Below are 15,512 nucleotides of genomic sequence, written 5' to 3'. Positions count from 1 at the left end.
TTCGAGTAAATTTTCTGTATCATAGACCTAAGGCAGACATTTTAATTTTGAGTGTTGAGTTTAGGACTGACAAGCACCAATTCTCTCCTTTTTGAAACGATGAGCAATTTTAATAAAAGGGAATCAATTAAATTACATATTTATGTAGCATTCTGTCTGGAAAATTTGTACGAAACAATATGCACACGCACGTCCTGAGTACATCGTGGGACGACGCCAAACGAGCACATGAGAAAACCAAACATCATGTCGAGACAATCTTTTGTTATTGTGTACATGACGAGAGTCCTAAAAAGGAAAACTACCGGGGTGAATGTTTGAGGAGGGCTCAGTAAACTTCACCATCGAGATCACTGGATGGAATCCGCTGGCGTTTCTCCACATAGGCTGTCGGAAACCATCCTCCCTTACCTTTGCACTCTCCTTCTGACCATCCTGATGGACTCACCTGAATGACAAAGTTTTCCAGAACAGCAAACAAGAGAATATTAGGCACGTTAATTCAAACATACAAAACCTTAAGATTTGGCGAGTTTAATCCAGAGCAGCGAAATGTCAACTAATATTTCAGTGTGCTGACGAACATTTTAAAGACTGGTGTCGAGGAGATTACCTTTCGCACAACAACATAGTCACCGACTGACAAGTTTAGTTCCTTCTCTGATGCAGCACTGAAAGAATGTGTTGCCTGAAAGAGTAAAAACATACAAGTTCAGAATCTTTGACGCACTTGAAGTATGATATGTCATAGAGCCAGTTTAACACCTACAGTTCTAAGAATAGGAAACGAAGAACACTTATCTCATCTTTTACTATCTTATCTGTTAATTCCTCTCTCCCTTCTTTCTATCCAACCTAAATTGTTAACTTTCTCTACAACTATATGACCCCTGCAATGTGCAGCCTATTGTATATTCCCGTGTTAATCTTTGTATAAAAGGGTAAATAAAGTTTCTTTTAATACTTTAAGTTTGATTAAGCAATCAGAAATACAGCATCCCGGATAAGAAAAGAAGCATACTTCAGCCAAGAAGTACGTCGTTTTCTCTGAGCCATTCTCTTGTGGAATCACAGGAGGAGCAGACTCTTTCCGTTGTTTCTCTGAGACCAACTGCCACAAAATCCAGGCCATAACATAAGTATATATAATTAAATTGGAAATGCTTTTCTTTAAAAGACAATCCTGAGTGGAACTGACCTCAGCTTCAACCTCACCAAGTATGGCAGCTACTCTCAGATGATAATTCTTCTCTCCTTCAACCTTAACAGTGCATATGCATATAGCTGTAGAATCACTATAAATTTCAACATAAAAACTAATCATCTGAAATCATGTGCGTTCTTACCAGTGCAACAAGCCTCTGGAAAGTTAGTCTTTGCTGCTGTGCTTCCACAGCAGCCAATGCAGCTGAAGCTTCTATACCCAGAACTGCCATGTTTGCTTTTAATTCTTTCATCTTTGCTTCCGCTGCTTGCAGCTTTGCAACATTTTCAGGATTTGGAAGTTCTCTTACTCGTGCTTGTCTTCTGGAAACTTCTACAGCCTGTTGTTTTCTTCAGGTCACTAATATGTTGGCAAAAGGCAAATATTATCAAGCATGATAAGATAGGAACGTATTTTACCTGTGTCTCTGCTTCCTGTCTCATTCGACTATAACGTTGAGCAAGATGACGAGCATCTTCCAAAGGAGCACCAACTATCATTGCTCTTAACGGATCTAAAATCTAATAAAACAGTGAAGGATAAGTTACATGCACCATCTTAATTCACTCATAATATTATTATTATAATTAGTCTTAAAAAATGAAGTCAACGTATACAAATTTAATCGTATAAAACACCCATCTAAAGTTGCAAGCTACTCAAAAGCTTCAATGGTAAGTGTAATATACTTCAATCAATACCATTCTCAAATATAATTCTAATCCACAAACATGTATACTTCAAAAAATATCCATGAAAGAATTCATGTCCTGCATCACAGCACAAAATGGCTACAATTCTCCAGTGATGACTAAAACGCAACCATGGTTGAGAAATAATCGTCAGAAATAAAGAAGACTTCTGTCATCCAAAAAGTTAAATAAAAATGCTGTATGTGCGAGCATGCCTGTGTATGGATGAATCATGTCTCCAAAAATGTAACTAATTCTTTAAGAACTGTTTACGAATTACAACAAATGATAGAAACAACCCGATGATGAAGTCATAAGCACAACATATATACAACTATATTCAGAAGTCAACCTGTGAAGATAACAGCTTATTCAAGTCTTCTTGTTCCTTTTCTACATGCTTACGAGCATCACCATATATAGATGCACCCTTAGCTAAAATCTTGTCACTGGTGTTTTCCGCACCATATCTGCTACAGTCCTCAGACAACTTGGTTCCTGGCTACCACGAGAAGTTTACAAGTAATAAGTGCAACTACAAAGGCATATGTGTTCCATTTACTAAGTGAAGTTATGAAACTAATTTCATAGGCTAAGGTTATTCACTCCAATTTCCCCATAGAAATTAAATGTCACTGATAACGAATAACAAATTTATACCTGCTTCAATATGCTTATACCCTATGGCTGTGAACGCTTCTGCTGCTTTAACAACTTCTTTCTGAAAATCCTGCGAATAAATACGGCGAAAATCAGTTTCTGGCACCAACCTTAGAGATATTAAACATCTTAGAAAAGCACAACTGGAGTGCTTTGCTTTTTTTCAACGAAGACAGAAAGAATATATCATTTTAAGTTAATGTATAATTTCAAAATGGCTGTTGGTCACATTTAAAATGTACCTTTCCTGCACGAGTGGACCTGTACAGTTTCTCTAGCTGCTGATGTCTCTGCATCTCAACCTCATCTATTACCATTACATCTGAGCTTTCATAACCAGTCCCACTGAACTGCTTTATCACAGCCTGAAAATTCGAAAACAAAATTACAACATCAAATTGGTGGACAGAGATAATAGCAACTAATCAATGGATGAATATTTCTAACAAGCTAAAGAAAGTAGATAAATCGAAAGAACGGATTCGCAGAAGAACCATAATGGAGTGCTATATGAACTTAAATAATTTAAGTTAGCAATCCGAGGGTGGTATTTATTACACCTGTCCGAGGGTGCCTATCATCGAACGCATAAAGTGTGCCTATTTTCTACACTTGTCCGAGGGTGGTGTTTGCTATATATTATTATTGTGTGCTATCAAAAATTATCGACCACACTGAATTTTGTCAACAGAGTGTACAGATAATTACCAAATTCGGGTTCATTTGAAAAACAATGAATTCAATCTTCCCCTTCGCCAAGAAATTCGATACAAACAAATGCAGCAAATTCAAACTATATTTGCTCATTGGTTCTATACAGATTACAGAAAAGGAACAAATTTTCAGATTTAGGTTATCCCGATTGAGGATTCAGATCGAAATGAACAGAATTTGCATAATTCAATTAACTAGCACCATTCTTCTCTCAAGAAATCAACAACAGTAAAATTTTCGATCGAATACGAACTGGGTTCCACTGAAATCACTTCAAATTTACAAACCAATTCATTATTTAGAAAATCAACACAAGCACAAAGCAGGAAATCCACCGCCGCATTTTCTGAGTAACCAAACAGTGAACTAGCAAGCTCAAAACTTTACTTCAAAAAAATAAAAAACAAGAACGAGAACGAGAAAATTAAAAAACAAAGAAATGGGTTGTTCGTAAATCACCTGCTGCTGCTTGGCGACCTGCTCTCGGAGCTTACTGGCTTGCTTCCTTATAGCATCCATCTTCTTCTTCTTCTTCTTCTTCTTCCTCTTCCTCTTCAGACTCTGTTTCCTTTAAGAGCAGAGAATTGAGATCGAGCTCAAAACGACGACGGATTGTTGGTGAAGTGAGTGGGATTTTGGATTAGAAGGTTTATGGATCTGAAACTCTGAAATCGAACTAGAATTTTTCAGAGACTGGGTTGGGTTGGGAGAAGTACATACAGAAGGTGAAAAGTGCTGCTCTGTTTTCTGGGAAATGTTTCTGTGGTGGTGAGGTGTATGCTTTGCTTAGGCTCTTGACCATCGGATGGAGTTGATTCGAAGATCTTGATCATGGGCCTACAGTGGACTTACATTGGATCTTTGGTCTTTGTAATGTCCATCTAATTCTTTGAGCATGGCCCATGAAACCTTTTTGTTTGTTGGTTTACATTAAAGAACGAGAAGAGAGAACTTGAACTTGAAACGCAATGAGTTGAAGATAAATGTCTTATTTGTTAAGGAAATCGACTACTTACAGAAAACGATATTTTAAACTAGGAAATTGTTTTAAAAATGTCATATGAAGTTATACATTTTTTTCAATTTGCCTTATGAACTAAAATTTTAAGCAATTTGTCGTACTAACTTTCTGAAATCATTAATTTGTTATCTCACCCTAACTGTATTATGTTTTCTATCTAAAATAAGTCACATGAGTTGTGGTCATGATTATTTAGGATATTTCAACATAAAGATTATCATCCAACACTACCATAGATTGAAGGGTCCTCAATGACTATATTTATTAGAGATCTTCACTCTAAAACACAGAGAAATGAGTGCAGGTCGTTCTCCTTTTTCAAACGAAAAACCCTCAGATCATCGTACACTAGGTCAACCCTTTTTTGTATTTTTTCAGAAACCTTAGAATTATTTTTGTCACGGGCAACTTATTTGAAGGAGAGTAAGGTGTTGAAATGTCTAAAATAACCTTGAAGACAAGTCACTTATTTGGAAAACTTAACGCAATTAGGATAAAATAACAAATTGAAAAAAAGGTACAAATTTATATAACATTTCAATTTTTTTTTCTCCTTTAAACTCTATAGAGAGATTCAAATATGAGTTCAAAATATACGATGTCGAAACTAACTAGATTAATCCACATTGCTTACGAAAACCCTTATCAATACAAGCATGTTTAGAATTATTAGAATTGGGTCTGCCGACAGATAACGTCTTAATCAATATTCATAATGAAAGGTTTAAGTGGCATCGTCCCCAGCTAACGTCTTAATCATTAATCTTGAATGTTATGTTGTCAAATTGGGTATTATTAATATTATCATTGTCCACATTAAACTTTAAACACCTGTTTAAATTTTTATATGATTAAATAAATAATCATATCAAACAAGTCAAGGACGTTGAATCACTTTGAGCGTGGTGTGTGTGAAGGACGCAGTAGCATGCCTCCTCACTTTAAAAGAGTTCTCCATATAGATTTTTAGATTATTTTTTGTAAACAACGGGATGCGGCAGTTTATGGTTTTTTTTTTTTTTTTTTTTTTAATTTTAAAAAAAATTCGACCATCAACCGAGAAAATGTTAGGGATATCATCTCTTTAGATTATATTTTGCAGGCCACGTAATATTATGGTTGATGGTTGATTTCCTTCTTTAGTGGTTTAAAGAAAAAATTTAATCATCAACCGACATATTATGTAATTTTCAAATTATAGTTTAAGTAGATAGTTTCTCAAGCATCACTTCTTTTCCTTCTTCTTTTTTTCTTTTATGTTTTTCTCTTTCATTTGTGAGTGGGGGATTGGAGTTTGCAACATTTCTCGACAAAGTGAGATAAAACATTATTGCAATAATATCTAATTATTTCGCTTATATATATGTTAAATATTAGAACGTATGTGATGTTATTAAGTCGCACTTATAATACGATTATTTAATATGATTGATATTTTTAAAGAAAATTGTTATTAACTCTACAAAACTTAACAAATCAATATTATATATACGTTTACAACAAAATACTAAAATAACATTACATGATAATATGATAATTACACCGATTATTTTCTCATATATGTCCAACGAAGTTAGAATATGAAACTTCACAACCTACTCTTTCACTTACTTTCATTTTTGTTGTAAAAGTCAATGGTTTTAATTTCTTTATATGTGCATGCCTTGTTGACAACATATGAGATTAGATCGTTGCATAAGGAGGTGGGTGCATACTTTTTGACTTAATTAAGTTGTTATATCAGTGTGCTTATCTTTTTGTATTCAAATTCAAATTTCATTTTCGTAGTTTAAAATTAATTTAGTTAAATTTCTCTCGAATTAAAAAAAAAGTATATTTATTCACTTTTTTTTTTTCTATGAAAAATTCATGAAAGATAGCGCACAATATCAAAATTTTCAAACCACATCATAATAAAGCCAAACATTACTTCCATCCATAAAATAATAATGGCAGTCACAGATTCACAGAGAATCACATGCACCCCGGATTCATATTATTATGTCCACTCAACCAAAAAAACATAACCCAAAAACCCCAAGAAAAAATCATTAGTCCCATAACACAAAATTAAAACATGATACATGATTTTTAACTGATTTTTTTTTTTTTTGCAAGACTTGTTAACTCGACACGAAACAATACGAAAATAATATATTTCAGATCAATTAGTTAATAATTCGGGTCGTTATCAGATAATTCTTCAAGAATCCGTTAACGATTCGAGTCAATATCGAGTCATCCGTTAAATACATATAACATATCATTTTTCAGATCTATACATTAAGTATAGAAATTTCAATTCATTAATCCGACATGAAATAATACAACATTTTAATAAATCGAATTATTGTCAGATTATTTGTTAAGCAAATAAAATAACATATATAATACAAACATAACAAATACGAGTTACACGACCATGCGCCAAGTCTAACATAACTATATCTTAGCACTTGAAACCAAAATGAAAAATAAAAAGACAGTGCAAAAATTGCATACCATACACCTGCACCCAACTACTTTAAGCTACATTCCCCAAAAAAGGACCCACTCCTCGTGAACGTTCCAAAATTCAAACATTCACACATCGACATCAAGAACCCACTAATAAAATGACACTTGGCACTAATATTAGAACCCAAGCTATATAGTCTAGGAGTTATCTCGTTCTAACAATATCTCAAATCAATTATGTTTATAATAAAATTTAACTTTTTCTCATGCTAATCTGTTATTTTTTAAAATATTGATACAATGACATTCAAATTATAAGTAAGTTTCTCTCGGCCAATAACAAAGCCAATATAGGGCTATTGGCTATTGCTGAGCACAATAAATATAAAATCCCCTATTTGAAATTTCGTTTGATCCCTATACTAACTAAGACAAATGAAACAAGGAGAACTTTAAACAATATCTTTAAATTGAAACAAACAAAAATTCCGTCGTTTGTGTTATGTTTTGCTTAAAAAAAAAAAAAAAAAAAGTTATAGCATGCTAATTCTCAAGCAAGTTGAAGACTTATCAAATACGCAAATGTCTTCCCCACCCAATCATATCTCCTATTTCAAAACTTCTCTGGTGTTTAAGTTAGGTCAAGCATCCTTCGTCGCATTTGGTTGTATCACAGGATTTCCAATCATACCATATCAGTATTTTTTTCTCATCGTGGGCTTAATTGAAAGTTTTAGGGTTTATGGAATTATTTTTTTGCAAAAAAGAAAAAAATTATAAATTGGCAATTTTATATAAAAGTATGGTCAATTTTTGGAAGTTTCTATTTTATGACTCAATTGTTATAAATTTCTGACTCCACCACTGTAGCCGGATGACCCGGACATAAGTTTCCAATTTTTATATAAACTAGCCCAACCAAAACACACAGAATCTTCACACGAATCTATATATAGATCAATGCCTGAAAATTTTCTTCAGAAATCCCAATACAATCCTCTTCTCCTTATTTCTTACCATTTTCAAGTTTTTATTTTTTATTTGTTTTATTTTTAAACATATCCAGCTATAGATCCTCGCCACCAAAACAGTCCCACATAATCACCTTTTAGAGAGAGACAGAAGGAGAAGACTTGGGGGGGTTTTGAATTCGATTGAATAATACGAAGATCTGTCTCTCCGTCCGAGAGGAGAGAGAGAGAGAGAGAGACCCCATTCCTGCTGTACAATCCCCACAAGGAGGAGAGAGAGAGCCTGTAATCATGCCATCAGGTGCCAAGAAGCGAAAAGCTGCCAAGAAAAAGAAGGAGCAGGAAACCCACAACGGCGCATCCAATCCTCCTCCTCCTCAAGGTGCTTTCTTTGTCTGTTTATTTATCCAATTCATCAATCCCACACTTACCCATCTCTCACTCCGTTGTTTCCGAACCCTTTTCAGTTAAATTTTCTTGTTATTTTTTCGATTTGGGTAATTGGGTTTTTGCCAGTTTCTTGTTTTTGGTAGCTTTAATTTTGTTTCATTTTCCCCCATTTGGATTGGTGGGTATTTGCGGATGTGATGTGTTGAGCTTTATTCTGGGTGAACAAATTATGGTTGCATGCTAGTTAGTGAATCTCTCATTTCGTCCTCTATGCCCCTCTCTAATGACAGTTTTGAATTTTGAGTCTTTGACACTTTTTGGGTTTTGAATTGGCTTAATGGGTGTTTATTGAAGCCTTAAGCTTTGCATGATTTTGATTGAAAGTCTTGTGATTGAATTGAACCATGTTAGGAAGTAATGATGAGAACTCCCAAGATAAGGGAGTGCCTAGGGATGCGGAGGCTGTTCAGAAAGTTGGAATTGAGAGGGAACTGAAAGACGATTCTGGGAGCAAAGATGTGGTTATTGAGGATGCTAAGTCTGCAAAGGGATCATCTAACGGGGACGACAGAAGCTCTAGCAGTAGTAGTTCAGATGAAGAGTCTCGAGTTGTCGATAGAAGGCGAAGGGAGGATACCTATGCTTCAGTTTCGGAGGAAAAAAATCATAATGAAGATGCACCAGCTGGGAAGACTACAAGTTCAGCTACTACCGAGGGTGCCCCTTCTGTTGATTCTGTTAAGCATGAGGTTTCTGTCACAGAAAGTCCGCTAGATGAAAGTGGAGCAATCTCCAATGATGTAGTAAATGCGGGGTTAGAGAATAGTACAGAGACATCACTGCCTATTGGGGATCCTGTATCAAAGAAAACTGAGGATAAATCATTGCCATTACTGAATGATACTGCCAAGGCATCTTCAAGTGTGGTGGAATCTGCGTCTAAAGAAAATGAGAGTAAAGCATTGCCATCATTAGGTACTTCTCTGGCCCAAGTTAGTAATGATGCTGAACCCATCAAAGATGCTGAACCCATCAAAGATACTGAGGTTCCAGAATATTCTGAAAAGCAGGTATTGGCCACATTTTTTTCTTCATTGAAAGTTTGACGTTATATCTTCTTTTTTTTTTTTTCTTTTCTTTTTGTTGTATAACTAAATGCAACTTCTTGGACTGGAATTATGCAGCCTCTGATAGCTCCGGCCCCACCCGTGGCGCAAAAATCATCTTGGCTTAGCTGCTGTGGAATTCTGGATGCGATAGCAGGCTCCGGTAGATGAGTTCAGGTTGGGATTTTTCTATCAAGTTCAAATAACATGTCTTGCCTTTTGTCTCTATGTATTTGTCAATGCAAATGAGTAGACTGGGTCAGTGAGGTAGTCAGAAGTGTTTATGATGTAACAGGGATGCCATAATTGTTTAAGTGGTCATTTCTAATTACTAAATTTTGAATTCTTGATCTTTACTGACCGAGGTCTCTAGGTGTCTGATTTATGCTTTTATAGAATATGGATTGCAGTTCTAGTTAAAAATAGTAACCAAAAACTGGAAGTGTCCCTGGAGGAGACAGGGCAAACTGCTAGCTTTCGTATACGAGATGTCCACCCTAGTCACTATGTCAAGATTGGTTGCCACGAAAGGCCTCGGTTACGATTTTCTCATATGAAGGGTTTTATAATGTTTATCATGTTGCCTATGGAATGTAAATAGTGGATGGAGAATTACATTTAATGTTTTGCATAATGTGTTATCTTACAGAGTTAAAAGGAAATTTAGTTATCAATCAAGTAGGATTGTCATGCTATACAAGTGTTGAGTAGTAAAGCAGTGAGAAGAAGAGTAAAGGTATAACAATACATTGTGCCTGGATTTAAAGTTTTTTTTTTTTAAAAGATAAGAATGGAGAAGAAATTGTTGAGGCTTCTTCCCAAAGGAGACTTAAAGCAGTACTTTCAGACTTTCAGCTGTCCTCGTGGAGAAGAAATTAGATAGAAGCCAGAATTCCAAATGTTCGAGAACTCATATCTTGATGTCCACAGTCCCTTGTGCCAATTGTAAAGGTAGATGAGATTGTACTTGAGATTAAAAGAACAGGGTCTCATATTTCGTCGTTTAGGAGTGGTTAGATAGCTGCTAGCTCACCTAAAGGAGAATTTATTAGGCATTTCTGTTTTACCTTATCTACGAAGCGTGCTATCTGAATGTGATCTTTTCAAGAGTCAGGTATTTTCTGATTTGATCCAAACCTGCTTAAATTGTCTCATATTCTGAGAACGTTGCTGAGTTTTAGGTGCTGAGCTATAGATTATTGCTCAACTTTATGCCAGCATTGAGATATAAGCGTGGCCTTCCTGCATAACAATTTTCTATGGAATTGACTGATGTTACCGTTCGAGTTTGTAGTACCTTTTAAACTGCATCTTGGTTGACTTTTTTCAAGGTTTCTTGTGATGCAGAAACAACGGAGGAAGCGGTTTTGTAACCAAAAAACGAGCATGACGGGTTTCAGTGGACTCATGAAGCTTATGGAAGTGAAGAATCAAGAATGTTCAGAGAATTTTATGATATTTCGATATTAGAACTTGTATTTTTGTCCCCTAGAGAATACTGGGCAAGAACCCGATTAGATAAAAACCAATTTAAGATTTGCGGTGGTGATGGTGTCGGGAATAGCAGGCAGCTTTATATCTACCTGCTTTTACTTCCTTTTTTGCATTGGTAGGCCAGTGGTGTGACATAAATTTGCAACTTCTCAATCAGTCTTCACTTGATTGTTGTAGCCAAGTTCGAATCCCGCTTCCCGTAATTTACATAGTAACATATTGCTCGAATAGTGAAAGTGTTTGATTGATGGTTTTTCTCTCCATCAATTTTGTTGCTTATTTGTCATGTTGCGCTCTTGTACCTGTTTGCATTCGTAGCCGTTTTACGTATATTATTGATCGGAGTTGAAAATCTTCTATTTACCATTCGCGATGGATAGTTAGTAACACCAGGTGAAGGCGTTGGACGTCACGCTATAAAAATTCCAGCGTCGAGAGCGTAATTCATAAGATGAGCGTTGAAAACATTATGTATTCAATCCAATCCAATCCAATTATATCACACTATTGATACCATAACCATGGCCAGGTTTATTCAAAGCGAAAAGTGAAAAAACAAAAAAAATTAACACACAAGAATTCAGACGCTGCACACAAACACAAAAGTTGTTCTACTCTAAAAGATCATCTCCTCGATACAACGGTATGAATGGCTGCTAAATACAGAAGCTGCGTCGCGGTAAGGATGATCAAGAAGGCCTCCATTGTTCTCTGCAAAGAAATTGAACGAGTATTTTAGGGTTCGTTTGATAACCATTTTGTCACGACATAAAATTTTCATCTTACCAAGCGGGAATTTCTGATCCGAAGCTCAATCTCCTTGCAACCGAAGCTGCACGATTTAGGTTAACAGCCAGTTAATACAGAGCAAAAGTAGTTCAAACAATTGTATGCAACTATGCATCTGTTATTATGGATGTCAATGACTTGTAAGTACCCCATGGCAAGTACGGTGAGGGTCCAGGCAATGGTAGCAGCTGTGGCTGCAGACGGCAGCTCTCAGAGGTCCAAGATCGAAGATGGTTGATACCGGAAATAGCTGAAGCAGCGCCAACAACTCCAGCGAGCAGCGCGAATGTCACAAAGAACCCGGTCGCAGCATTTCCCATGGGGAAGTATATGGGGGAAAAATGTGCCGGGAGATGAACATCAGGACCTACAAAAGTCTCACTCAGCATTAGCATACAAAGAAGAAATCATATACTACAAAAAGTGTAAAACAAGAAAGAGAGACACAGAAACAAGGGGTTGTAGCTCAAGCAGTTAAGAGCGTTTACCAATAATGAAACCGTGGTCAATTGCTCTGTTGATGGCCCAGCTTCCAATGCCCAAGACGATGACATACATGCATAAATTGAGAACCAAAAGCAGACCGGCAACGGGTTTTAACTGCTGGTTGGCCATTTCTGTAGGATCAAAAGCTGTTGGAATGCAGAAAGGATTTGTACTTGTTATTGCATGTGTTAAAGCAGAAGGAGGTGATCTTAGTATATATATGGAATGGAACTTGGAAGAAGGGTTTGGTTCTTTTCTTGCTGAGGGTGTTGGTCCCTAAATGTGTGGGGCTGTAAAGGAGGTGGATGCTTGATGATCAAGGCAAACCAAGCAAAAAATGTCCGGATTCTTACTTGGCTCACATTTTTAAGTCTTCTTCTTGGGGTACATTCTTTTTCTAGGCTTTGTGCCATTAAATTCTTCCTAAGAGATTAAAAGAAAGTGGTATTCTTATCAAGTTGGACACATATATTATTATTTTTTGTTTGAGTAGTGTCACCTTCCTGACTTTTTTTTTTTAATGCAAACGATAGTTTAAACTACTTTAAACTGCAAAGAGAATTCAAACTTGAGGTGCAAAGGAGTAAGCACACTATGCTAGACAGATATCCTAATCCACAAGAACAATAAGAATGAAAACTCCCTGACTACAGTTAAGTTAGTGAGAACTTCAAGAATCAAACTAGAGAAAATATATTGCACCGATTAACTGTTATTGTCTAGTGTAATAAGAGTTAGATAAAATTCAAATTTATCTTTATTATTAACAGCAAAAACTTATAATAAAATGATTCTGCACTATTTTTCTCCTTCTCCACGCTCGTATTTATTTTTATGTTTAATACTCTTCTAATTTATTCAAAGTGCATTGGGATTAAAATAGTGTGCCGAAGTCAAATGTGCAGGGCAAGAAACCTTCGACGCGTACAAGACGCTGCGTTTTGGCCTTTTAGTGTAAACCACCCAACCAGTCTGTCTTCTGCAGCACGTTGGTTTTCTGCACCGTTACCGATTAACGGTCATGCTAAGATTTCCCGCCATTTTTCAAAGCCTCGGAACCTCAGAGCTTCCACTTTCACTCTCCATTTCACGCTCCAATTTACGCAAAAGTCTTCCGAAACTCTCCGAATGCTTGGTGGGTTTGATGAATTACACCAAATTGACCGCCCCATCGTACAAATCACTGCTCTCTGATCATCTAAAGAACCAAAATCTAGACCAAGCTCGCCGAGTTTTCAATGAAATCCCTTTTCCCGGTGTTGATTTGTACACCATGATGGTCATAGGGTATGCGCGAATGCGCAGGCTCGACAATGCCCTCGAACTGTTCTACGAAATGCCTGAGAAGGATGCAGTCTCTTGGAATTCGATGATCAAAGGGTGTTTGGATTGTGGAGATTTGAGCAAGGCTAAGGAGCTTTTTGATGGAATGCCTGGAAAGAGTGTTGTTTCGTGGACGACGATTATGAATGGATTCCTGCAGTTTGGTGATGTTGAGATGGCAGAGCGGTTGTTTCGTGAGATGCCTGTGAGGGATGTGGCGGTTTGGAATTCGATGATTCATGGATACTTCAGTAATGGAAGAGTGGAAGATGCTAAGAAGTTGTTTAAAGTGATGCATTGTAAGAATGTTATTTCGTGGACTTCGATGATTGGGGGGCTTGACAGAATTGGGAGGACGGATGAAGCTTTGCAATTTTTTCGAGAGATGATGGGTTCTGGTGTGCAACCCACTTTGACAACACTTGTGTGTGTGGTGACAGCTTCTGCAAAGTTGTTGCGTTTAGATTTAGGTGTTCAGATTCATGGTCAGATTGTCAAGTTAGGGTACTGCTTTGACGAGTTTGTAGCTGCTTCATTTATTACACTCTATGCAAACTGCAAGCAAATGGAGAATTCGTACAGTGTTTTCAATGCGAGCTTGCATAAGAATGTTGTAGTATGGACGGCTCTATTGACGGGATGTGGTTTGAACTGCCAACACGAAGATGCGTTGACGGTTTTCAGGAACATGCTGAAATCGGGTGTCCTTCCTAATCAGTCTTCCTTCACTAGTGCATTGAATTCGTGTTGCGGATTAGAAGATCTTGAACGGGGCAAGGAGATTCAAACATCAGCGGTTAAGCTAGGTTTTGAAACTGATGTCTTTGTCGGTAATTCACTTATCGTCTTGTATACCAAATGTGGAAGCATAAATGATGGAGTTGCTATATTTAAGAGAATCGGTGACAAGAACATTGTGTCATGGAACTCAACCATAGTCGGATGTGCGCAGCACGGTTGTGGCATGTGGGCTTTGACACTCTTTAACCAAATGATACGTGCTGGAGTAGAGCCAGATGAAATCACATTCACGGGGTTGCTTTCTGCGTGCAGCCATTCGGGGATGTTGCAGAAAGCAAGACGCTTTTTCGAAAACTTCTCACAGCGGAAATCTGTCGAGGTGAAACTTGAGCACTACGCATGTATGGTGGATGTCTTAGCTCGATGCGGTGAGTTGGAAGAAGCAGAGGAGCTGATTAAGAACATGCCTGTGCAAGCGAACAAGACGGTATGGCTAACTTTACTTGGCGCTTGCACGATGCATTGCAATTTCGACGTGGCTGAAAGAGCTGCAAAACGCATCGAAGATCTTGACCCGCATTGCAGTGCTGCTTATGTTTTACTGTCAAATTTATATGCTTCTGCAAATAGATGGAGCGACGTCTCGAGAATTCGAGAGAAGATGAAACAGTCGAGAACTGTAAAACAACCTGGTTACAGTTGGGTTACTTAGTGAGCAAATTTATCAGAAAGTGGGTTGGTTAGAAGGAAGATCGAAGGAAGTTGGTTACATTTTCGATCAAAGATTTGCCTTTTGCATGATACTGAGGCTGAAAAAGAATTCTTTTTAGCCAAAACGGTATCTAAGATATACATAATTTCACACTTTTGGTTCCTGAGTTTGTCCATTATCAATAATTTTGGTCATTTCATGAAAAATCTTAGATAATGACCAAAATGACAAAAATACAATCAATTTAATTAACAATGGGCCAAAGTGTTTGTTACTTTAACTTTATTCAATGGAGATTTTTACGGAATAACTAAAATGATTGATGGTGAACAAACTCAGGAGCCATTTTTATTAGTTTCAAATCTCAGGGACCAAAATGAGGAGTTATGTCAATTTCAAAAACTATTTTGCCTAAAAAGCCGATAAAAAAAGACCAACATAAATTTGGATTTTCGACCGCAAACTACTAGCGGGACTCACCACAAAAGTTTAATTAACAATCATTGCCTTGTTATTTTTACAATAAAGCTATAATTACTATTTTTATTTATTTGTGTGAATTTTTTTGACAGGTTGGCTAGGTCTTTCCTTGTTGTTCTATTCGAGCCACGATAATATTATAAACAAACAATTTAGCCTTACAAATCTCTACATTTGGAAATATTGTAACAAGATCACATATAGAAATGGAACAAATCGGAGGGGCCAAACAAAAAAAAAAAAGGAGAAATAAATAACAAAATTGAAATTTG

The 15,512-nt window shown here is 36.6% G+C and overlaps 4 protein-coding genes across 4 annotated transcripts; 2 read left to right on the top strand and 2 right to left on the bottom strand.

The window, feature by feature from the left end:
• Positions 1 to 88: 88 nt before the first annotated feature.
• LOC103943516 (SH3 domain-containing protein 3) lies at positions 89 to 4,015 on the bottom strand. The gene is made up of 10 exons (XM_009353829.3): positions 3,730 to 4,015; positions 2,799 to 2,921; positions 2,557 to 2,626; positions 2,249 to 2,394; positions 1,624 to 1,725; positions 1,347 to 1,544; positions 1,199 to 1,261; positions 1,022 to 1,111; positions 614 to 688; positions 89 to 448 (listed from the first exon to the last, which is right to left on the bottom strand). Exons 1-10 carry the CDS (start codon positions 3,787 to 3,789, stop codon positions 329 to 331), a joined length of 1,047 nt encoding a protein of 348 aa, XP_009352104.1. The 5' UTR covers positions 3,790 to 4,015; the 3' UTR covers positions 89 to 328.
• Positions 4,016 to 7,862: 3,847 nt separating this feature from the next.
• LOC103943586 lies at positions 7,863 to 9,392 on the top strand. Its single transcript, XM_048582257.1, has 3 exons — positions 7,863 to 8,101; positions 8,521 to 9,179; positions 9,294 to 9,392. The coding sequence occupies exons 1-3, from the start codon at positions 8,011 to 8,013 to the stop codon at positions 9,384 to 9,386; spliced, it is 843 nt and encodes a 280-aa protein (XP_048438214.1). The 5' UTR covers positions 7,863 to 8,010; the 3' UTR covers positions 9,387 to 9,392.
• A 1,775-nt stretch (positions 9,393 to 11,167) lies between these two features.
• On the bottom strand, positions 11,168 to 12,219 carry LOC103943576 (membrane protein PM19L). Its single transcript, XM_009353888.3, is given in 5 exon segments — positions 11,168 to 11,420; positions 11,496 to 11,541; positions 11,647 to 11,710; positions 11,713 to 11,865; positions 11,987 to 12,219. Coding segments are annotated over 5 exon segments (477 nt in total). The 5' UTR covers positions 12,114 to 12,219; the 3' UTR covers positions 11,168 to 11,333.
• A 431-nt stretch (positions 12,220 to 12,650) lies between these two features.
• On the top strand, positions 12,651 to 14,922 carry LOC103943567 (pentatricopeptide repeat-containing protein At5g46460, mitochondrial). Its single transcript, XM_009353878.3, is given in 2 exon segments — positions 12,651 to 14,756; positions 14,758 to 14,922. Coding segments are annotated over 2 exon segments (1,872 nt in total). The 5' UTR covers positions 12,651 to 13,005; the 3' UTR covers positions 14,879 to 14,922.
• Positions 14,923 to 15,512: the final 590 nt, after the last annotated feature.

Source organism: the organism of the source record quoted next, unplaced genomic scaffold (genome assembly GCF_019419815.1).
Source record: "Pyrus x bretschneideri cultivar Hongxiangsu unplaced genomic scaffold, Pyrus_bretschneideri_v1 Contig19, whole genome shotgun sequence".
NCBI lineage: Eukaryota > Viridiplantae > Streptophyta > Magnoliopsida > Rosales > Rosaceae > Pyrus > Pyrus x bretschneideri.
Note: the sequence above shows the minus strand (reverse complement) of the source record. Positions and strands in the feature narration are given on the sequence as shown.

Excerpts from the sequence above, each read along its gene's own strand:
- LOC103943586 (XM_048582257.1), top strand. The coding sequence starts at position 8,011 with ATGCCATCAGGTGCCAAGAAGCGAAAAGCTGCCAAGAAAAAGAAGGAG. Across the intron at positions 8,102-8,520 it reads CAATCCTCCTCCTCCTCAAG|GAAGTAATGATGAGAACTCC; the intron begins GTGCTTTCTTTG and ends GAACCATGTTAG. Across the intron at positions 9,180-9,293 it reads CAGAATATTCTGAAAAGCAG|CCTCTGATAGCTCCGGCCCC; the intron begins GTATTGGCCACA and ends GGAATTATGCAG.
- LOC103943516 (XM_009353829.3), bottom strand. The coding sequence starts at position 3,789 with ATGGATGCTATAAGGAAGCAAGCCAGTAAGCTCCGAGAGCAGGTCGCC. Across the intron at positions 1,726-2,248 it reads ATAAGCTGTTATCTTCACAG|ATTTTAGATCCGTTAAGAGC; the intron begins GTTGACTTCTGA and ends CTGTTTTATTAG. Across the intron at positions 449-613 it reads ACTATGTTGTTGTGCGAAAG|GTGAGTCCATCAGGATGGTC; the intron begins GTAATCTCCTCG and ends TTTGTCATTCAG.